This window comes from Phocoena sinus, chromosome 2 (genome assembly GCF_008692025.1).
Source record: "Phocoena sinus isolate mPhoSin1 chromosome 2, mPhoSin1.pri, whole genome shotgun sequence".
Taxonomy (NCBI): Eukaryota; Metazoa; Chordata; class Mammalia; order Artiodactyla; family Phocoenidae; genus Phocoena; species Phocoena sinus.
Genome location: NC_045764.1, coordinates 29,161,229 through 29,184,095, shown reverse-complemented (window position 1 = coordinate 29,184,095; position 22,867 = coordinate 29,161,229). Strand labels below are relative to the sequence as shown.

Here is a 22,867-nt window from a genome sequence, read left to right as displayed (position 1 = left end):
TTTGCTGTGAAAAAGCCTGTTTTGGTTTTTTAGAGCACTTTAAGTTGTATCACAGTGCAGAATAATTCAGAAGCATCCTTCTGCTTTTCCATCACAAATGTTCCCTGGGAGTAATTCAGTCTGTCTTGTGGGCCTCTTTGCAGTTGTGTCTGAGTCCACATTTTTAAAGTAGTTCATAGGTGGTCAGAGTATGACGGACACCTGGAAGCAGCACCTGAGACCGTTTGCTCAGTATCATCAACTGCACGCCCTCTCCCCATACTCCTCTGGAAATGCAGTCGGCACGAGTCTTGGCCGTGACCGAGTGTTGACCGTGACCCCAGTTTCTGCTGGTCGAGTCAGGGCGGTTTGTGTCTCGTAACAGTGCTGTCTGGGAAGCTTCCCACCGCTCACCGTGCGCTTTGCCCCCGCCCCTCCTAAAGGCGTCTGAAGGGCACCAGAGGCACAAAAGCACTTTTCCTTGTGGAGGGACCGCGTTGCCGGGTTAGGTGGGATATGAGCTTTTAGAAGGAAGAGGAAGGTGAGGTGTGAGGTTGAGCAAGGCCTTCTTTCTTTTGGAAGCTCATATTGTATCCTGCCCTTCTTTTAAGTTTAAACCCAGTCAGTGGAGCCTGTTTATTTAACTTGTGGAAGAGTGGGTCTCTCCGTTGTGTATCTGTTTTAGTCTTTCACTGTATCAGGAATCATTTGAAGGCTCATCCTGAGGTAGTGGAACAGTGGATTGTGTTTTAAGCCTTTATACTAAAAATAAATTTAGATACATTTTTAGGGCTTTGCTAATAAATCAGTGTTTAAAACAGCTCTGTAATACCACCCATTTTTCTTTTTCACTTGATTTTACGGTTTCAGTATTCTGATTAATTTAATTCTAATTTAATTAAAAGCTGAAAAGCCATCTTTTATCTTAGAAACCAAACTCTTTGTGTTTAATTAGCATCTTCCTCATGCACTTATAAAAGAAAGTGAGAATTATTTGCTGTTTGTGTCATACAGGAGCAGAGCGACAGCCCTTTCCTAGTGCAGGGCCGGTGCCGAGCCCATGCTCAGTAACCTCATCTATTACAAGTGTTGTCTTTTGTTTCCTCCCCTGTCTTGGAGTCTTTTCCTCCTGATAATATGTGGTTGGTATGCATTACCAAAAATAAAAAAGCACAAGTTCCCAAGTAATAAGAATAATTAGCGTTAAGGGTTTGGGGTATACCTTCCTAAGTTTTTTTTTTTTTTTGAAAATTTGGATATTTTGTCTGATGGTTTGGATTTGTGGGAGAGGACGTGTAAGGTACACAGGTAGGCAAGCATTGGAAGTGGGGGGATTGTGGGGTTCTTCCGAGGCCTTCGTAAGGACTTTCTTCCTGCTATGTGAGATCCAGCTGCACCTATGTTGTGTTGCTGTAACATGTAAAATTTTCTATTCAGTGATTTATGCATCTTCAAGACATGCTGTCTTATTTTTTTTTAACTTAAACACATTCGCTCAGTAAATTACCATCACAATTTCAGATCGTCTCCAGCTTCAAGACCACCACGTCCAGGGCAGTGTGCCAGCTCGTGAAGGAGTACATCGGCCACAGGGATGGCATCTGGGACGTCAGTGTGGCGAGGACGCAGCCTGTGGTGCTGGGGACCGCATCTGCCGGTGAGTCCACACCAGCCTCACTGCTGGCAGCCGTGGCCTGCCCTGGAAGCAGAAGTGGCCGAGTGGCGTTGAAACCTAAGCATGTAGAGGAGTCCGCCGTCAGGAGCCCCAGGGTGGTGTTAGAGAGACCCCCCCCCCCCTTTCTCCTCATTGGAGAGGAGATGCTTTTGAGAGCTAGTTAAGGTGCGTAACCTAATAATCCTTCAGAAAAAAATTCCTAAAATTAAAAATGTGCTCACTTGTGGAAAATGACTGCCAGCCTGTGAAAAGTTACTCACTAGCTCCTACCTTTTATAGTGGAAATAGGAAATGCTAACGTCATTAGAATGATGAAGAAAGTTCTTTCTTTTGTTTAAGACTGTGTTCATATGTGAGCACCCCAGATTTTTTTGGAAATTACAGTTTAAGAAAAGAATACAGAGACCCTTTTCTGATATTTCTGAAATCTCACTTGGATAATCGGCATTTTGTTTCAGGTTTCCCTTATTAAGTCTCCTTTTTATCTCTTTATTACTCTGCCCAGAGAGGAGAGGTCCAAAGAGCATGTATTATCTCAAATAATTTGTAACTGGATTTGGATGCTACTTGCATTTGAATATAGCTTTTGATATTCTGAAAAGTCTTAATATTTCAACAAAATAATGAGCCCTTGACTCAAGTGACCCCTGTGTCCCAAGTCCCCATCCTGGTGCCGGCAGTGCACAGTGCCTAGGCATTCAGGTCTCTAGGTTCCTCCTGCTGGTTCTGTGGCCTCGGATGGGTCACCGGCCTCCTATCCTCTCAGATCAGTTAGATCACAGAGGAGTTTGAGCACAGTTGCACGAGGCACTGGTGGTGATGTAACTTCTCAGTTTTAGAATTTTTATCTTCCTCTTTTATTAAAAAGACCATAAAATCGGCAGCTCACTCATGTTCGTTTCAATCTTGCAGATCACACGGCTCTGCTCTGGAGCATTGAGACGGGGCGGAGCCTCGCCAAGTACACGGGCCACGTGGGGTCAGGTGAGCAGTGGGACCACGGGCCGTCCTCTCCCAGGGAGGGCCGGGTCTCTGCCTCTGACTGTGTGAGCTTCACGAAGGGCAGCTCAGCTCCCTGAACAGCGTTGTCCCAAGGGTGGCGTAGAAAACTGGCCACCTGTGCACACTTTGGAGCTGGAACATGTGCACTAGCATCATGAACTGTGTTCCACTGGGAGGGACCTCGGGTGCAGAGGTGCTTTGTGTGTCAGCCCCTGGGATCCTGGTGGGTGTGGATGTGGGGCTTTTTCCTGTGGGCACTGGTGGGCAGATGTCTCTGTTCCTCCCAGTGCCCCGTCTCCAGGCCATGTGCCACGCTGCCCCCCGGCCCACTCACCCCTCACCCCTGCTGACAGGCTTGGCAGTGGTGTCCGCCCTCTGCCTCCAGGGTTAGGTGTGTCCCCCACGGACTTGGGTGAAACCCCTTCCTCTGCGTGTCTTCCGTCCTGTTGGGGGAGGGAGTACCTGCTGTCCTGTCAGGGCCGTGGCCAGGCTCCTCCTTCTCTTAGGGTACCTGCTCTCGTCTGTCCCTGTCGCCTCAGCGCGAGAACCGGCTCCTACCTTCCCACATGGAATGTCCCCGCCCCACATACACTCCTGCCTCATCTGCCGTCCCCTCCAGCTGGGACCCACTGTCTTCCCCCAGGTCTGTGTCTGGGTGGCTGCTGCTGCCTGCAGTGGATGTGACAGGCTAAATAGACAACCTAAAAATTAAAGTGTTAGCCAGCCTGTATAAAAAATTCGCAGCAGTCTCCTCATCCCTCCTCACTCCTCATTTTCACTTTTCAAAAGGTGACCACTTTTAACAGTTTTAAATAGTTTGCTTTTTTCTTCCATTTAAAAAACTAGTCTATCTTATTATTTCTTAATTTTGGAGTTTTCTACAAGGAAGTGACTCTTATTAAGGAGAAGGAGATTGGCTCGCTTCCTCCCTCCATCCCTCTGTGCTCCTTGTCATCGTGAAATGGTTACGGCTCAACTTCCATTTAAATGGATGTTCAGGTTTTACCTACTTGTGGCTGCATCCATATAGTTCACAGCTCCCAAGCACGTACCTTACTTGCAATCCCCAGTTTTGCTTCCTCTGAAGGGAAAAGTGGCCTTTTATTTTGGTCTTGTTCCGTGCAGATCTGCCTGAAATGTGGCATTCCCTGCATGTCTGTGTTCCTTTGCTGTCACTCTGGCCCCTCCCTGAAGCCTCCCCTCCCTCTGACAGTTGGTACCCAGGACTGTAGCACAGATGCCTGCAGTCTACCTCCTGTGTCCTCCTGGACTTTCTCTCCACCTCTGTCCTCTGTTACCTCCTGTCTTCTGGACCCTGTTCTTTCTCTTTCTCCAGGGAAGCCTGTCTTTCAGTAGCTTCCTTCTTAAAGGGTCTTACAGGAAAAATTTTGAGACTGTAAAATGCTTGAAGAATGTATTTTACCTTTACACTTGATGGGTAGTTTGGCTGAGTATAGTCTTCTATGTAGGAAGTACTTTTCTTTGAAAATGAAGGTAGTGCTCTGCTGACCTGTTTTTTCTTTCTTTTTAAAAATTTTTAGATTTTTTATTTCTTATAAATTTATTTATTTATTTATTTTTGGCTGTGTTGGGTCTTTGTTGATGTGCAAAGGCTTTCTCTAGTTGCGGTGAGCAGGGGCTTCTCTTGTTGCGGAGCTCGGGCTCTAGGTATGTGGGCTTCAGTAGTTGTGGCGTGTGGGCTCAGTAGTTGTGGCATGCGGGCCTAGTTGCTCCATAGCATGTGGGATTTTCCCAGACCAGGGATTGAACCTGTGTCCCCTGCATTGGCAGGCAGATTCTTAACCACTGTGCCACCAGGGAAGTCCCTGACTTGTTTTTTCATAGCTTTCAGGATTGATATTAAAAGTCTAATAATGCTCTTTTGAATCTTGGTCCTTCATAGGTAGTTGGATATTTGTCTCTGGAAGACTTTAGGATTTGTCTTTTAGGTCTTCTTAAAAAAAGCATTGTGTTGGACATTTGGTGGGACTTGGCAGTCTAGAAATGCACCCCCACGTCCACTCAGTCACCTGCAATCACCCCCGTGTCCACTCAGGTGCCATCACCCCTGTGTCCTGTTGGCCCCGTGTGTTTGCACCCTGGCGTTTCCCGGGTGCCTCTTCTCACTGTCTTCCGTCTCTGTTGCTATGAGTTTGTGCCTGTTACTTTCTAGACTTGTCGTGCACTTAGAGGAGTCTGAGGAGAGAGCAGAGCACAGGCTGCTTTGGGCACTGTCTTTGTCCTGTTTATGCCCTGCTTTTGCCTTTTCCACCTGGTGGTGCTGATTGTGTGACTGAGTTACTGTAACAGGGGAGTGTGGAGCCCCGGGGTTTTTAATCAGCACAGCTCCCTGCAGGTGGGTTGACGTGCCTAGCGCCTGCCTCCCTCTTCTTGGGTCCTCTGAGCAGAATGTGCCCACCTGTGGACTGGCGGAGCTGCCTGCAGAGAGGAGGTGCCTGAGGTTTGTGCCCTTTCCCCCCACGCACCCCCTAACCCCTGGCGTTAGGGAGCCGAGTGGAGCCGGCCGGGTGGGGGCATGTGTCTTGTTAGACACACACGATCTTAGAGCTTGTTATAAGGAACTGTGGTCTCTGGCCCCCTCTCTTCTATTCCTCATGTGGCTGCTGTGAGTGACATTAGTTGTGCTGTGAATAAGCTGCTGGTGGGGCTGTGGGTTGGCCCGACCCGCTGACTTTGGGCTTTAAGGCCTCGTTGCACCCACACATGCTGGGGTCCCCCCGCCCCACGTAGTGATGTTGTGCTGTTAACGTCTGTGTAAACAGTACTGAGAATAAACTGGCCCTGCAGCTGGTGGTCATTGGCGCCCACTGTTTGCCGGATTCTAGGCTAAGCACGTTGCCTGCGTTCTTCACTTAAACCTTGTGGTCATCCGTGAGTATTACCAATGTTCCTGCTTGCAACACTGATTTGCTGGAGTTCACATAGACACCAGAAAGTAACAATTGAAGGTTGAAATTGGGAGCATCAATACTGTTTGTTAGTAGTGTTTGTTTGGGGCATTTTCTATTTAACATTTTTAAGGCAGTCACAGTTTTCACCAGCTCTTCCCACAGTTCTCTCTGGTCTAGTGTTAATGGTGAAAGAGCATCTTCTAGCATTTTTCAGATTCTTAGAAAAGTATCAATCTAATGGTGTACCTGACAGAGTCTTAGTGGAAGAGAGAACTTGCTGAGGTTTGGGAAGCTCCCTGTACGTCCTGTGTGTGGGCTGTGGGGGGTGTGGGCTGGCTCTCCAGTGCCTTGGGTCGGCCTGTGTTGGGGTGACAGGGAGCTGCCGACTGGGAACAGTGACCTCCACCCTTCCAGCCTCTCGTTGTCTGCCTGAGGAGAGCTCCTTGGCAGGCAGGCAGGCTCAGGACCGGTCAGTCTCCGGGCAGTGTTGTCATGGGGCCGGAGCCTCCCCAGGACACCTGGGGCAGATTCCTGCATCTGGAGAGGAGACTGGGAGGGTATCATAACTGTCCTCATCTGGTCCCGATCCATTCCGATCCGAACCGTCCCTAGGCCATCAGGGGCTTGCCTTCTCTGATTTCCTGAGTCTTATGGAACAGAACAGACTGGGTTTTTGGAAGGGTGGGCTTGTGGGCAGCTGGGTAGGCAATAAACAGTGTGCACCACCATAATCTGCCTCTGCTTGTTATAATTATGTTTTCTTTTTTCATCCTGGTTTATTTTTAACTCTAGGTGACTTCCCTATGTATAAAAAATAGATTATTAATATCCTTTTTCTGTGTAGCCTATTCTTGAGCAGAATATTTAATCCTATTCATATTTAGTTGCTTTGTATTGTACCTCTCTTCTTTTTTTTTGGCCACGCCATGTCGCACTACCTCTGTTCTCTTTAACTTACATGTTTATTCATAGTTTAACTGAATTAGGATATTTAATATTGAACTATCATAGTTTCTTTAGTTTTTAAATTTAACTTTGCAATACATGCTGTAATTATAATAAATATTGATGATATGTTCTTGTTTTAAACCTGTTTCTATAATGTTTTTATTTTGCAGTAAATTCCATTAAATTTCATCCATCAGAACAGTTGGCTCTCACCGGTATGTTGATTTTGGTTTTTTATTTATTGAACAGTTATTGCTGATCTGAAAACAGCTGTCTTCATTCCTTTCTCATCAGTAGTATCAGGCTTAGCCACACCTTTCACAGAAGTTAGTCATTAGTAGACATTTTACAAATTGCATGAGAAATGAATAAAGAAAACTATACTGAGGGGTACTTTTTTTTTAAATGAGTAGTGGATTGCGAATTAGGTGAACTTGACTTAATGTCAGCTTGAACTCGGCCGTGTTCTCCTGGAGGTCTTTTTACAAAGCCCGTCCCTGCCACCCGCTCTTCCTGCTTGCGGGAATGTGCTCGCTTCTCTGATGCCGTCGGCACAGAGATGAGGAATTTAGCAGCCCCGAGTCGGGCTCTCTGCAGGCCCGCATCTTTACTCCTTCCCAGGCATTTCTCCTGGAAAGAGCTGTGGTACCTTGGGTTTGTCTTCATTTCACATAGGTTAAAAACACCTTGATTATAGGGACTAGCCTGGTGGCACAGTGGTTAAGAATCTGCCTGGCAATGCAGAGGACACGGGTTTGAGCCCTGGTCTGGGAAGGTTCCATATGCTGGGGAGCAGCTAAGCCCATGTGCCACAACTGCTGAGCCTGTGTGCTGCAACTACTGAAGCCCATGCACCTAGAGTCCATGCTCTGCAACAAGAGAAGCCATTGCAATGAGAAGCCCATGCACCGCAACGAAGAATAGCCCCTGCTCACTGCAACTAGAGAAAGCCCGTGTGCAGCAACGAAGACCCAATGCAGCCAAAAATAAATAAGTAAATAAATTAAAATAAAAAGAAAAAATAAAATGACACCTTATCATATTGAGTTTTTCCATAAAACTGTCTAACACCTGTGGACCCCCATGGTGTTTTGGGGACACGGATGGTAACCTGAAGGACGAGTGTTTGTCTAGATAAGAGGTCAGCAAGCTTTTCTGTAAAGGACCAGAAGTAACTGTTTTCATCTTGAGGCCACATGGTCTGAGTCCCAGCTGCTCAGCTCCGTTGCCACGGAAGCAGCAGAGATGGTGCACGGATGAGGGGATATGGCAGTGGGCAGTGACCCTTGTTTGTGTTTACAGGGTGGTGGCTGCCTGGATTTGGCCCATGGGCCAGTTCTGCTTACCCCAGGACTGAGGACAGAAGTGGGACTAATCAGTGCTCTTACACTCAAGTCAATCAGGTGGCAGGGTCCTTTGAGGGTCCAGTTTTAACAGGCCTCCCCCACAGAGCTAGTGGATGCCTGAATCAACATCTGGGGAGTAAAGGAGGCCAGGAGTTTAACCTAGTTATGTGGGCCGTTTGTTTTGTGGTTGGGAAGAGACGGAGACCAGTGACAACCAGGCTGGAATGAAGGGGATGAAATCGAGACACGTCAGGAAGCTGCAGTGGGAAATGGAAACATAAAGTAGTGGCCTGGAGAGTGGAGCGCCAGATGGGGGTTTGGACAGGATGCTGACTCGGAGGGAGATGGGCAGGTCAGGCACTAAATCCATTCGATGCCACAAGACATGTGCCACCATTTGCTGCCTTGGGGAAGCTGTGCAGCCACGCAGAGAAGGTGGGGTTCAGACAGTGCTGTCGTGGGGGCAGTGGAGGTGGCCCTTTTGCACGTCTGCGGGCCTGCCTGTGCCCCTCACCTGTCCTCTGTTTTTCCCAAGTCCAAGTATCGCCTTGCGGCCTGGCTGGTGATAGCAAGGTCTCAGTACCAGGGGCTGCATAGCCAGCTGTGGGGCGCATCCAGGTTCAGTGAATGGGAACGTGCCCTTGAGTTATTTTGGGTTTCTGTTTTCTTAGGTTGGCCAGATGGAAAATAAAATCTGCAACTTGTAAATTTTCTCTGAACCTTCACATCTTCCTCCCTAAGATGAAGGGGGGTTATTTTTATAGATAATCATTATCTTTGTGTACTTTTGCTATTCTCAGTAGCATTACATAGTCTCAGAAGTAGCTGTTTAAGTATAGTCAGTCACTTGCAATCCCTCAGGTACAGAATTTAGCAGGAGCCTAGCCAGCGCATGTTTACACCTCGGGTAATTTCCCCTCTTTCTCTCCTCAGCTTCTGGAGATCAGACGGCCCATGTCTGGAGGTATGCGGTTCAGCTGCCCACTCCTCAGCCTGCAGCCGACACTAGTGTAAGCAGCACATTTACTTACCCTGAAAGCACGATATGGGGTATGTTGGTAGGTTCTGGATGCTTGTGAGTTTTAGGACAAACTTACAATTTGTGTTGTGGGCCGAATGTGTGTGTCCCCAAAACTCATAGGTTAGAGTAGAGTCCTAACCCCCCATGGGGCTGTATTTGGAGATGGGCCTCTAAGGAAGTCATTAAGGTCAAATAAGGTCACAAGGGTGGGGCCCTGATCCAGTAGGATCGGTGTCTGTAGGAGAAGAGGCACCTGAGGGCTCCCTGTACCTTCTCGTTGCACGCACCGAGGAGAGGCCATGTGAGGACACCTGCCAGCCAGGACGCGAGCACTCACCACAGCCAGAGTGCTGGCCCTAGCCTGGCTGCTTAGCCGACCAGGGCCGAGTCTTTGTCTGTATCCGGGTGTGTTTGCTTTCACTTTCCTTTCCACAAATGTTAAATGTTTACATTACTTCTTAAAAATTTTATGGTTAAGTTATACTTCTTAATATTTTATGTATTTGATTTTAGACAACTTGTGTGTCTTTCATGTGAGATAAATCCTGTACGTCACTGGTGCATGTGATATCATTTGCATGTGGGTAAAGTTTTTTTTTTTGTGCCTGCTTCCTTTTTTTAAAAATTTAATTAATTAATTTTTTTATACAGCAGGTTCTTATTAGTCATCCATTTTATACACATCAGTATATACATGTCAATCCCAATAGCCAATTCATCACACCACCACCGCCCCGCCACTTTTCCCCCTTGGTGTCCATACGTTTGTTCTCTACATCTGTGTCTCTATTTCTGCCCTGCAAACCAGTTCATCTGTACCATTTTTCTAGGTTCCACATATATGTGTTAATATATATTTGTTTTTCTCTTTCTGACTTACTTCACTCTGTATGACAGTCTCTAGATTCATCCACATCTCTACAAATGACCCAATTTCGTTCCTTTTTATGGCTGAATAATATTCCATCGTATATACGTACCACATCTTTATCCATTTGTCTGTCATTGGGCATTTAGGGTTGCTTCCATGACCTGGCTATTGTAAATAACGCAACCATGAACATTGGGGTGCATGTGTCTTTTTGAATTATGGTTTTCTCTGGGTATATGCCCAGTAGTGGGATTTCTGGGTTATATGGTAATTCTGTTTTTAGTTTTTTGAGGAACCTCCATACTGTTCTCCATAGTGCCTGTATCAATTTACATTCCCACCAACAGTACAAGAAGGTTCCCTTTTCTCCACACCTTCTCCAGCATTTGTTGTTTGTAGATTTTCTGATGATGCCCATTCTAACAGGTGTGAGGTGATACCTCATTGTAGTTTTGATTTGCATTTCTCTAATAATGAGTGATGTTGAACAGCTTTTCATGTGCTTCTTGGCCATCTGTATGTCCTCTTTGGAGAAATGTCTATTTACGTCTTCTGCCCATTTTTTGGTTGGGTTGTTTGTTTTTTAAATATTGAGCTACATGAGCTGCTTATATATATTAGAGATTAATTTTTTGTCTGTTGATTCATTTGCAAATATTTTTTCCCATTCTCACGGTTGTCTTTTCGTCTTGTTTGTAGTTTCCTTTGCTTTGCAAAAGCTTTTAAGTTTCATTAGGTCCCATTTGTTTATTTTTGTTTTTATTTCCATTACTCTAGGAGGTGGATCAAAAAAGATCTTGCTGTGATTTTTGTCAAAGAATGTTCTTCCTACGTTTTCCTCTAAGAGTTTTATAGTGTCCGGTCTTACATTTAGGTCTCTAATCCATTTTGAGTTTATTTTTGTGTATGGTGTTAGGGAGTGTTTAATTTCATTCTTTTACATGTAGCTGTCCAGTTTTCCAAGCACCACTTATTGAAGAGACTGTCTTTTCTCCATTGTATATCCTTGCCTCCTTTGTCATAGATTAGTTGACCATAGGTGCGTGGGTTTATCTCTGGGCTTTCTATCCTGTTCCATTGATCTATATTTCTGTTTTTGTGCCAGTACCATATTGTCTTGATTACTATAGCTTTGTAGTATAGTCTGAAGGCAGGGAGTCTGATTCCTCCAGCTCCGTTTTTTTCCCTCAAGACTGCTTTGGCTATTCGGGGTCTTTTGTGTCTCCATACAAATTTTAAGATTTTTTGTTCTAGTTCTGTAAAAAATGCCATTGGTAATTTGATAGGGATTGCATTGAATCTAGATTGCTTTGGGTAGTATAGTCATTTTCACAATATTGATTCTTCCAATCCAAGAACATTGTATACCTCTTCATCTGTTGGTATCATCTTTAATTTCTTTCAACAGTGTCTTACAGTTTTCTGCATACAGGTCTTTTGTCTCCCTAGGTAGGTTTATTCCTAGGTATTTTATTCTTTTTGTTGCAGTGGTAAATGGGAGTGTTTGCTTAATTTCTCTTTCAGGTTTTGCATCATTAGTGTATAGCAATGCAAGAGATTTCTGTGCATTAATTTTGTATCCTGCAACTTTACAAATTCATTGATTAGCTCTAGTAGTTTTCTGGTAGCATCTTTAGGATTCCCTATGTATAGTATCATGTCATCTGCAAACAGTGACAGTTTTACTTCTTCTTTTCCATTTTGTATTCCTTTTATTTGTTTTTCTTCTCTGATTGCCATGGCTAGGACTTCCAAAACTATGTTGAATAATAGGGGCGAGAGTGGACATTCTCATCTTGTTCCTGATCTTAGAAGAAATGCTTTCAGTTTTTCACCATTGAGAATGATGTTTGCTGTGGGTTTGTTGTATATGGGCTTTATTATGTTGAGGTAGGTTCCCTCTGTGCCCACTTTCTGGAGAGTTTTTATCATAAATGGGTGTTGAATTTTGTCAAAAGCTTTTCCTGCATTTATTGAGGTGAACATATGGTTTTTATTCTTCAGTTTGTTAATATGGTGTATCACATTGATTGATTTGTGTATATTGAAGAATCCTTGCATCCCTGGTATAAATCCCACTTGATCATGGTGTATGATCCTTTTAATGTGTTGGATTTTGTTTGCTGGTGTTTTGTTGAGGATTTTTGCATCTATATTCATCAGTGATATTGGTCTGTTGTTTACTTTTTTTGTGACATCTTTGTCTGGTTTTGGTATCAGGGTGATGGTGGCCTCGTAGAATGAGTTTGAGAGTGTTCCTCCCTCTGCTATATTTTGGAAGTGTTTGAGAAGGATGGGTGTTAGCTCTTCTCTAAATGTTTGATAGAATTCACCTGTGAAGCCATCTGGTCCTGGACTTTTGTTTGTTGGAAGATTTTTAATCACAGTTTCAATGTCATTACTTGTGATTGGTCTATTCATATTCTTTATTTCTTCCTGGTTCAGTCTTGGAAGGTTATACCTTTCTAAGAATTTGTCCATTTCTTCCAGGTTGTCCATTTTATTGGCATAGAGTTACTTATAGTAGTCTCTTAGGATGCTTTGTATTTCTGCAGTGTCTGTTGTAACTTCTCCTTTTTCATTTCTAATTTTATTGATTTGAGTCCTCTCTTTATCTTTTTTTTGCTACTCTATTTATTTATTTTTAACGGCGTATAATTGCTTTACAGTGGTGTGTTAGTTTCTGCTTTATACAGAGTGAATCAGTTATACATATACATATACCCCCATATCTCCTCCCTCTTGCATCTCCCTCCCTCCCACCCTCCCTATCCCACCCATCTAGCTGGTCACAAAGCACTGAGCTGATCTCCCTTGTGCTATGCGACTGCTTCCCATTACCTATCTGTTTTACATTTGGTAGTGTATATATGTCCATATATACACTACCACTCTCTCACTTTGTCCCAGCTTACCCATCCCCCCCACCATGTCCTCAAGTCCATTCTCTAGTAGGTCTGCATCTTTATTCCTGTCTTGCCCCTAGGCTCTTCATGACCTTCTTTTTTTTTTTCTGATTTCATATATATGTGTTAGCATACGGTATTTGTTTTTCTCTTTCTGACTTACTTCACTCTGTGTGACAGACTCTGGGTCCATCCACCTCACTACAAATAACTCAATCTCGTTTCTTTTTATGGCTGAGTAATATTCCATCGTATGTATGTGCCACATCTTGTTTATCCATTCATCTGCTGATGGACACTTAGGTTGCTTCCATGTCCTGGCTATTGTAAATAGAGCTGCAATGAACATTGTGGTACGTGACTCTTTTTGAATTATGTTTTTCTCAGGGTATATGCCCAGTAGTGGGATTGCTGGGTCGTATGGTAATTCTACTTTTAGTTTTTTAAGGAACCTCCATACTGTTCTCCAAAGTGGCTGTATGAATTTACATTCCCACCAGCAGTGTATGAGGGTTCTCTTTTCTCCACACCCTCTCCAGCATTTATTGTTTGTAGATTTTTTGATGATGGCCATTCTGACTGGTGTGAGATGATATTGCATTGTAGATTTGATTTGCATTTCTCTGATGATTAATGATGTTGAGCATTCTTGTTGAGCATTCTTTCATGCGTTTGTTGGCAATCTGTGTATCTTCTTTGGAGAAATGTCTATTTAGGTCTTCTGCCCATTTTTGGATTGGGTTGTTTGTTTTTTTGATATTGAGCTACATGAGCTGCTTTTATTATAAAGTTTGGAGATTAATCCTTTGTCAGTTGCTAAATTTGCAAATGTTTTCTCCCATTCTGAGGGTTATTTTTTCGTCTTGTTTATGGTTTCCTTTGCTGTGCAAAAGCTTTTAAGTTAATCATTAGGTCCCATTTGTTTATTTTTGTTTTTATTTCCATTTCTCTAGGAGCTGGGTCAAAAAGGATCTTGCTGTGATTTATGTCATAGAGTGTTCTGCCTGTGTTTTCCTCTAAGAGTTGGATACTGTCTGGCCTTAACGTTTAGGTCTTTAATCCATTTTGAGTTTACTTCTGTGTTTGGTGTTAGAAAATGTTCTAATTTCATTTTTACATGTAGCTGTCCAGTTTTCCCAGCACCACTTATTGAAGAGGGTATCTTTTCTCCATTGTATATTCTTGCCTCCTTTTTCAAAGATAAGGTGACCATATATGCATGGGTTTATCTCTGGGCTTTCTGTCCTGTTCCATTGATCGATATTTCTGTTTTTGTGCCAGTACCATACTGTCTTGAATACTGTAGCTTTGTAGTATAGTGTGAAGTCCACGAGCCTGATTCCTCCAGCTCTGTTTTTCTTTCTCAAGATACCTTTGGCTATTCGGGGTCTTTTATGTTTCCATACAAATTGTGAAATTTTTTGTTCTAGTTCTGTGAAAAACGCCTCTGGTAGTTTGATAGGGATTGCATTGAATCTGTAAATTGCTTTGAGTAGTATAGTCATTTTCCCAGTGTTGATTCTTCCAATCCAAGAACTTGGTATATCTCTCCATCTATTTATCATCTTTAATTTCTTTCATCAGTGTGTTATAATTTTCTGCACATAGGTCTTTTGTCTCCTTAGGTAGGATTATTCCTATGTATTCTTTTTGTTGCTGTGGTAAACGGGAGTTTTTTCTTCATTTCACTTTCAGATTTTTCATCATTAGTGTATAGGAATGCCAGAGATTTCTGCATTAATTTTGTATCCTGCTACTTTACCAAATTTATTGATTAGCTCTAGCAGTTTTCTGGTAGCATCTTTAGGATTCTCTATGTATAGTATCATGTCATCTGCAAACAGTGGCAGCTTTACTTCTTCTTTTCTGATTAGGATTCCTTTTATTTCTTTTTCTTCTCTGATTGCTGTGGCTAGAACTTCCAGAACTATGTTGAATAATAGTGGTGAGAATGGGCAGCCTTGTCTTGTTCCTGATCTTAGAGGAAATGCTTTCAGTGTTTCACCATTGAGGATGATGTTGACTGTGGGTTTGTCGTATATGGCCTTTATTATGTTGAGGTAAGTTCCCTCTATGCCTACTTTCTGGAGGGTTTTTATTATAAATGGGTGTTGAATTTTGTCAAAAGCTTTCTCTGCATCTATTGAGATGATCATATGGTTTTTCTCTGTCAATTTGTTAATATGGTGTATCACATTGATTGATTTGTGTATATTGAAGAATCCTTGCATTCTTGGGATAAACCCTACTTGATCATGGTGTATGATCTTTTTAATGTGCTGTTGGATTCTGTTTGCTTAGTATTTGGTTGAGGATTTTTGCATCTATGTTCATCAGTGATATTGGTCTGTTGTTTACTTTTTTTGTGACAGTTTTATCTGGTTTTGGTATCAGGGTGATGGTGGCCTCGTAGAATGAATTTGAGAGTGTTCCTCCCTCTGCTATATTTTGGAAGAGTTTGAGAAGGATAGGTGTTAGCTCTTCTCTAAATGTTTGATAGAATTTGCCTGTGAAGCCATCTGGTTCTGGGCTTTTGTTTGTTGGAAGATTTTTAATCACAGTTTCAATTTCATTGCTTGTGATTAGTCTGTTCATATTTTCTGTTTTTTCCTGGTTCAGTCTCGGAAGGTTGTGCATTTCTAAGAATTTGTCCATTTCTTCCAGGTTGTCCATTTTATTGGCATATAGTTGCTTGTAGTAATCTCTCATGATCCTTTGTATTTCTGCAATGTCAGTTCCTTCTCCTTTCTCATTTGTAATTCTATTGATTTGAGTCTTCTCCCTTTTTTCCTTGATGAGTCTGGCTAATGGTTTATCAATTTTGATAATCTTCTCAAACTATCAGCTTTTAGTTTTATTGATCTTTGCTATCATTTCCTTCATTTCTTTTTCATTTATTTTTGATCTGATCTTTATGATTTCTATCCTTCTGCTAACTTTGGCTTTTGTTTGTTCTTCTTTCTCTAGTTCCTTTAGGTGTAAGCTTATATTGTTTATTTTAGATTTTTCTTGTTTCATGAGGTAGCCTTGTATAGGTATAAACTTTCCTCTTAAAACTGCGTTTGCTGCATCCCATAGGTTTTGGATTGTCATGTTTTCATTGTCATTTGTCTCTAGGTATTTTCTGATTTCCTCTTCGATTTCTTCAATGATATCTTGGTTATTTAGTAACATATTGTTTCGCCTCCATGTGTTTGTGTTTTTTACGTTTTTTTTCCTCTGTAATTGATTTCTAATCTCATAGCATTGTGGTCAGAAAAGATGCTTGATATGATTCCAATTTGTTAAATTTACTGAGGCTTGATTTGTGACCCAAGATGTGATCTATCCTGGAGAATGTTCCGTGCGCACTTGTGAAGAAAGTGTAATCTGCTGTTTTTGGATGGAATGTCCTGTTAATATCAATTAAATCTATTTCGTCTATTGTGTCACTGAAAGCTTGTGTTTCCTTATTAATTTTCTATTTGGATGATCTGTCCGTTGGGGTAAGTGAGGTGTTAAGGTCCCCCACTATTATTGTGTTACTGTTGATTTCCTCTTTTATACCTGTTAGCAGTTGCCTTATGTATTGGTGTGCTCCTATGTTGGGTGCGTATATATTTATAATTGTTATATCTTCTTCTTGGATTGATCCCTTGATCATTATGTAGTGTCATTCCTTGTCTCTTGTAACATTCTTTATTTTAAAGTCTATTTTATCTGATATGAGTATTGCTACTCCAGCTTTCTTTTGATTTCCATTTGCATGGAACATCTCTTTCCATCCCCTCCCTTTCAGTCTGAATGTGTCCCTAGGTCTGAAGTGGGTCTCTTGTAGATAGCATATATATGGGTCTTTTTTTTTGTATCCATTCAGCAAGCCTGTGTCTTTTGGTTGGAGCATTTAATCCATTCACATTTAATTATCGATATGTATGTTCCTGTGACCATTTTCTTAATTGTTTTGGGTTTGTTTTTGTAGATCCTTTTCTTCTCTGGTGTTTCCCACTTAGAGAAGTTCCTTTAGCATTTGTTGTAGAGCTGGTTTGGTGGTGCTGAGTTTTCTTAGCTTTTGCTTGTCTGTAAAGGTTTTGATTTCTCCATCGAATCTGAGTGAGATCCTTGCCGGGTAGAGTAATCTTAGTTGTAGGTTCTTCCCTTTCATCACTTTAAGTATATCATGCCACTCCCTTCTGGCTTGTAGAGTTTCTGCTGAGAAATCAGCTGTTAACCTTATGGGAATTCCCTTGTATGTTATTTGTCATTTTTCTCTTGCTGCTTTCAGTAATTTTTCTTTGTCTTTAATTTTTTTTTTTTTTTTTGCGGTACGCGGGCCTCTCACTGCTGTGGCCTCTCCTGTTGTGGAGCACAGGCTCCGGTCGTGCAGGCTCAGCGGCCATGGCTCACGGGCCCAGCCGCTCCACAGCATGTGGGATCTTCCCGGACCAGGGCATGAACCCGTGTCCCCTGCATCGGCAGGCGGACTCTCAACCACTGCGCCACCAGGGAAGCCCTGTCTTTAATTTTTGCCAATTTGATTACTATGTGTCTCGGTGTGTTTCTCCTTGGGTTTTTCCTGTATGGGACTGTCTGCACTTCCTGGACTTGGGTGGCTATTTCCTTTCCCATGTTAGGGAAGTTTTCAACTATAATCTCTTCAAATATTTTCTCTGCTCCTTTCTCTCTCTCTTCTCCTTCTGGGGCCCATATCATGCGAATGTTGTTGCGTTTAATGTTGTCTCAGAGGTCTCTTAGGCTGTCTTCATTTCTTTTCATTCTTTTTTCTTTATTCTGTTCCACAGCAGTGAATTTCCACCATTCTGTCTTCCAGGTCACTTATCCGTTCTTCTGCCTCAGTTATTCTGCTATTGATTCCTTCTAGTGTATCTTTCATTTCAGTTATTGTGTTGTTCATCTCTGTTTGTTCTTTAATTCTTCTAGATCTTTGTTAAACATTTCTTGCATCTTCTCGATCTTTGCCTCCGTTCTTTTTTTTTTTTTTTTTTTTTTTTTTTGCGGTACGCGGGCCTCACACTGTTGTGGCCTCTCCTGTTGCGGATCACAGGCTCTGGACGTGCAGGCTCAGCAGCCATGGCTCATGGGCCCAGCTGCTCTACGGCATGTGGGACCTTCCCGGACTGGGGCACAAACCCATGTCCCCTGCATCTGCAGGCAGACTCTCAACCACTGCACCACCAGGGAAGCCCCCTCCATTCTTTTTCTGAGGTCCTGGATCATCTTCACTATCATTATTCTGAATTCTTTTTCTGGAATGTTGCCCATCTCCACTTCATTTAGTTGTTTTTCTGGGGTTTTATCTTGTTCCTTCATCTGGTACATAGCCCTCTGCCTTTACATCTTGTCTGTCTTTCTGTGAATGTCTCATGTGTGTAAAGTTTTAATGTTGGTAACAAAAGAGGTTGCATGTTGAGAAGAATGAATCCACAGGTTTAAACCACAAACCCCTCAGTTACATGCTTGCTTTTCCTGTAGGATACAGATGCACCTTCTTTGGATAATCACGCAGGGTCTTAGTTATCCTTTTTGGTGACTTGATCTTCCTAGTTTCTGTTGAGGGTGGCTTTTTGCTGTAGAGTCTACACACACTCAGCCCTTCCCTGTGCTGCTCCTGCGGGGGGAAGTTTCGCCAGGCAGAGGACGCTGAGTGATTTCATATAGTTGAGCAAACGTTAGGTTTCCATTTACGTTTTGGCTGTAATTGTTAGAGGATGATAGTAATCTTCCAGTTTTCATATCTCTGCCTGTAAATATTCCTTTAGTTTTTCTCTTTTTAATCCTTTTAAATGTTGTTCTATTTAGAGATGGGGTAAGTAATTAATGAATTCCAGTAATGAGTAGGAATGAGTTTTCTTTAGATAAGTGGTCTTAACAATTCATTTTTAATTCAGTGTATTATGTATTTAATTTTAATACAGATTTTTCCCTCGTGGAATTTCCAAACTGTCATGTGCTGTGCTTAATGCACGCGTTCACTCAAGAAACACTGAGCATTGGAGGAGGACGGGGCAGAGGTGTGCATGAAGACTGATGCTCAGAAAATGAGTTTACGTTGTATGGATTTCCTTTTCCAGATAAAATTTAAAAGGCACCAATTTTGTCAGAGGGAATATTACATATAATACTTAGATTAAAAAACTTAATAGTTTATTTAGAATGTAAGGTTGACTTTATTTTCTTTAGGATTTTGTTTGTGTTGGATGCAGGGACTTTTCTTGCTTGAAAGTTGCTGCCTCAGGGCTTGGAGGTTCCCTGGGGGCCCCAGCTTGAATTTGAGATGCACCTGAGGTGTGGTCGGTGCTGGGACCACTCTGCAATCTGCCATGAAAGGAAGAGCAGGTGGTGCTCCCTCATTACTGCCCAGCCCGAGCCTTGTGCTTGGATGGGCAGCACTGGTTTTCTTAAGCTTTGCTGGCCAGTCTCGGCTCAGGTTACATCCCTCTATTGTGTGTGTATACATGACATACATCCGTGCGCTGTGTGTGTCTATGTGTGTGTATGCACGACATGTATTTCCATACCTATGACATCTGCTCCCATACCCATGTGTGTGCACTTGTGCCCAATGTGTGTCTGCCTCCCGCTGGCCCATATGCTCTGTGAGGCGGGGCCCCAGGCCCGCATCACCTCCTACACGAGTTCCACGTGGACATGCCAGGCAGCGGCCGTCTCCCCTTCTATTCTGTGTGACCAGCATGTGGTCTGGCACCGTGTAAGCACCTGATAAATATTTGTTGAATGAATACACAGTATTTTCTTAAAGACCTGAAGCCTAGGGTGACTATTAGGTTTTTTCTTTTATCCTTAGCTTTTGACAAAAGATTATTGATAATGTAGGAAAATAAAGTGAACTCTCATGTCTATTAACATAGCAATAGAATTCTAAACGTGTTTTAAATAGGCTTCTGAGAACTGAATGTTCGTTTTTTTTTATTGTGACAAATTATTGATTTTCAGTTGTGTTTAGTTTTATTACATTTCTCTTAATCTGTGGTGAAAACTTAAAATGTTGAAAATCATTTTATTTTCCCCTTTTATTGGTTAGTGGAAATGAACTGTAGCTCATTTGATGTTGTAGCTACCTCATTTTTTCTTCTTATGTTTGGCCCAGGGTTTTAGCCAAGTAAGAGATGGTGAAGTTGATACACAGTCACTGAGCACCACTTAGTACCAGACACCCACTGGTGTTGGTCGTAACGTTGGTTAAGTCCTAGAAGGACAGACAGTAACAGTGCAGTTGTGCAGCTGTGTCTGGCAGCCTCAGGATTCCCAGGGAACCGCCTCTCTGCTCTCCCCCAGCAGCAGCTCTGTGGCGAGGACGAGGTGGAGTGCTCCGACAAGGACGAGCCCGATGCAGACGTGGACGCATCCAGCGACTGTCCCACCATCCGGGCGCCACTGACATCACTTAAGAGCCACCAGGGAGTCGTCATAGCCGCTGACTGGCTGGTTGGGGGCAAGCAGGCGGTGACGGCCTCGTGGGACAGAACGGCGAACCTGTATGACGTGGAGACGTCGGAACTTGTTCACTCCCTGACAGGTGTGCAGGCACTGCATTCCCGGTTGTGTGCAGACGACGTCTCGTCTAGAAGGACTCTTGGTTCTCTTGGTGCAGCTGTGATTTTCAGAGCTCCTTTATGATTAATAGAGCTGTTGGTAGTTAAATTTATCTTATCTTCGGGGGGGTTAATTGCATCTAGATACATGCAGTATCCAGACATTTGAATGTGGTTGTTGTATTAGTTTTCTTTTGCTTCATAACAAACTTCCACATGCTTAATGTCTTAAAATAGCGTGAATATATCACATTGTGCCCCTGGGTCAGGAGTTCTGGGCACATGCTTGCTGACCCTCTGGTTCTCAGGGTGTCATGGGTGGAGTGAAGGTGTTGGTGGGGGCTATGCTCTCACCTGAGACCTGGGGTCCTCTTACTGCCTTTGGGAGGATTCCTTTTCTTGTGGCCCGTGACTGAGATCCCGTTTTCCTGCCTGTTGTCAGCTGGGGGCAGTTCTCAGCATCCAGAGGCTGCCCTCAGTCCCCCGTGGCCACTCCAGAGGCATCTCACCATGTGCTGTTGGCTTTTTTCTAGGCCAGCAGGAGAGCATCTCTGCCGGGACCCTTTGAAAGGGTCCACCTGACTAGGTCAGGCCCATCCAGGACAATCTTTCTTTTGATTAACTCAAAGCCATGTGATTTGGGGGCCTTAGTTATATCTTCAGAATCTCTTTTGCTTTAAAAATGTACCAAGATTACCAGAGCATTTGCAGGTTCTTCCCAAACACAGGACAGGAATCCTGCAGGGTGTGTACCAGGGCTGGGCATCTCTGGGCTGTCTCAGAGCTCTGCCCATCACAGGCCTTTGTGCGTGTTTATCGGTGAGTGCCTTTCCTCATTGAGTGATAAAGGTTGTGTTCTACTGAGTGCTCCACCTGTGTATTATTAGAGGTTATTCTGCAAGTGCGGAATTTGGAACTGTACTTATTTACACACTCGGCCTGTTGGAGATCTGCCTGACCTTCCAGCCATCGGTGTCAGGAGTGTCCCACCCATACTTGTCCTGCTCTTCCAAATGCACAAGGGGAAGGGACACGGGTCCCACCTCAACCCCACACACCATTCCCGCGACTCCTCTTACTGGCAGCATAGCAGGGGCCTGCCTCCCTGTGACCATCTGCCCTTCATCTCTGTCGCAGGGCACGATCAGGAGCTGACGCACTGCTGCACACACCCGACCCAGCGGCTGGTGGTGACCTCCTCTCGCGACACGACTTTCCGTCTGTGGGACTTCAGGGACCCTTCCATCCACTCCGTGAATGTTTTCCAGGGCCATACGGAGTGAGTCTCAGTTGCTTAGATGTCTCTTTTTAACTATTCGAGAAAGAGGTTTTGCAGGTAGACGTTAAGACTCAGTTCTTATTTTAATTTTCAGTGTTAATTTCCAACTCCACCATTTTTCAGAATGGCTACTCTTTCCCAAAACACTTAGCTCCATTTTGGAAGATTTCACTGATATCCCCTCCTGAAACTGGAGGTGGGCAGGAGGCAGGGAAGGGCCAGGAAACGCTCGGGTCGTGGCGTGAACATCAGAGCGGTTCCCTGCCCCTTCTCGTCCTCGCGCTGGGCTCGTTCTTGTCTAGTCTTGACATCACTCATGTTTGCAGGGCTGTTCCGGGAGAGTGCCCACGTCCCACCCTCTGCCTGGTGGGCAGAGCTGCATCCCGACAGCTCGCCCCCCACACGCTTTTTCTCACCCCATGTGACCTTCCCACTGAGTGATGCCCAGCCTCCCAGCTTCTCGGCCTGCAGTCTGGCCCTCTCCCGGCGGCCCTGTGCAGCCCCCGCTGGCACTCCTGTCACCCGCAGCTCCCGACCATGTCCTGTCACCTGCCCCCGCTGTCCTGCAGGGTTCCTCCTGTACAGCAGCATGTCCGTAAAGGCCAGATCGCAGCCATATCAGCGAACGCTTCTTGGCAGATGAACCTGCTTGTCGGCTGCTCCAGTCTGATTTCCTGTCTTTGTCACACAGTCCTGTAAACGAATCCATTTTCTGTGTTTAATGTTAGGTACTAAATTTTAGATTTAATATTCAAAATTAATAAATGTTCAAAAGGAAGCCAGGACAGTGTTCTTCCAGAAGCTCGAGGTCAAGAGGTTGGTGTGTGCAGCCCCAGTGCCTGCCCAGCTGAGTGTGGGCTTCAGTGGGAAGGCCCTCGTCTGTCGGAGGGGCGCGCTCCTGCTAGGGGGACCCCGGGCTCCCCCAAGTCCCTACCTCCTGTGGCCGGTCCTGTTTGAGGAGGGGGGATCCTGCTGGGGTGCCAGGGGCCTAGGAGCAGCTGCTCTTCCCTGCTTTTCAGGCAAGTCACTCAGGGCCCAGGGAGCAGAAGGGACCGTTTGGTCACAGTGCGCTGAACGAGCCAGGACTCTCTGCCCACACAGCCCTACTCCTTAGTCCGCACGTCTTTTTTCCACGTTCCTCATTTTAAAAGTTTAAGCATAACATAAAAGTTGAAAGAATAGTCAGCACATCCCCAATTACCCTTCTCCTAGGATCACCCATTTTAATTTCTCCACTTTTGCCTCTGTCTCTGCAGACACATGTGCAAAGGGCTGGATGTACAGCACGCACTCGTACTTTCTTTGGCTGAGCCTGTGTCTTTGAGAATAAGGACATTCTCTAAATATCATGGTATTGTTTCCACCTGAGAAAAAT

The 22,867-nt window shown here is 44.0% G+C and overlaps 1 protein-coding gene across 7 annotated transcripts in view; it reads left to right on the top strand.

The window, feature by feature from the left end:
* Positions 1-22,867, top strand: part of WDR37 (WD repeat domain 37) — a 63,260-nt gene that overhangs the window by 20,805 nt on the left and 19,588 nt on the right. For 5 of the 7 annotated variants that reach the window (XR_004348443.1, XM_032622571.1, XM_032622570.1 and 2 more), the window contains 6 exons: positions 1,501-1,636; positions 2,567-2,638; positions 6,687-6,731; positions 8,796-8,872; positions 19,957-20,197; positions 21,351-21,492. Coding sequence is in view for 6 of the 7 variants with exons in the window: in XM_032622571.1 (XP_032478462.1) it covers positions 1,501-1,636; positions 2,567-2,638; positions 6,687-6,731; positions 8,796-8,872; positions 19,957-20,197; positions 21,351-21,492 (713 nt within the window). In the remaining variant the exon portion in view is untranslated. The remainder of the gene's footprint in view (positions 1-1,500; positions 1,637-2,566; positions 2,639-6,686; positions 6,732-8,795; positions 8,873-19,956; positions 20,198-21,350; positions 21,493-22,867) is intronic. The other 2 variants (XM_032622572.1, XM_032622575.1) reach the window with 1 other exon arrangement.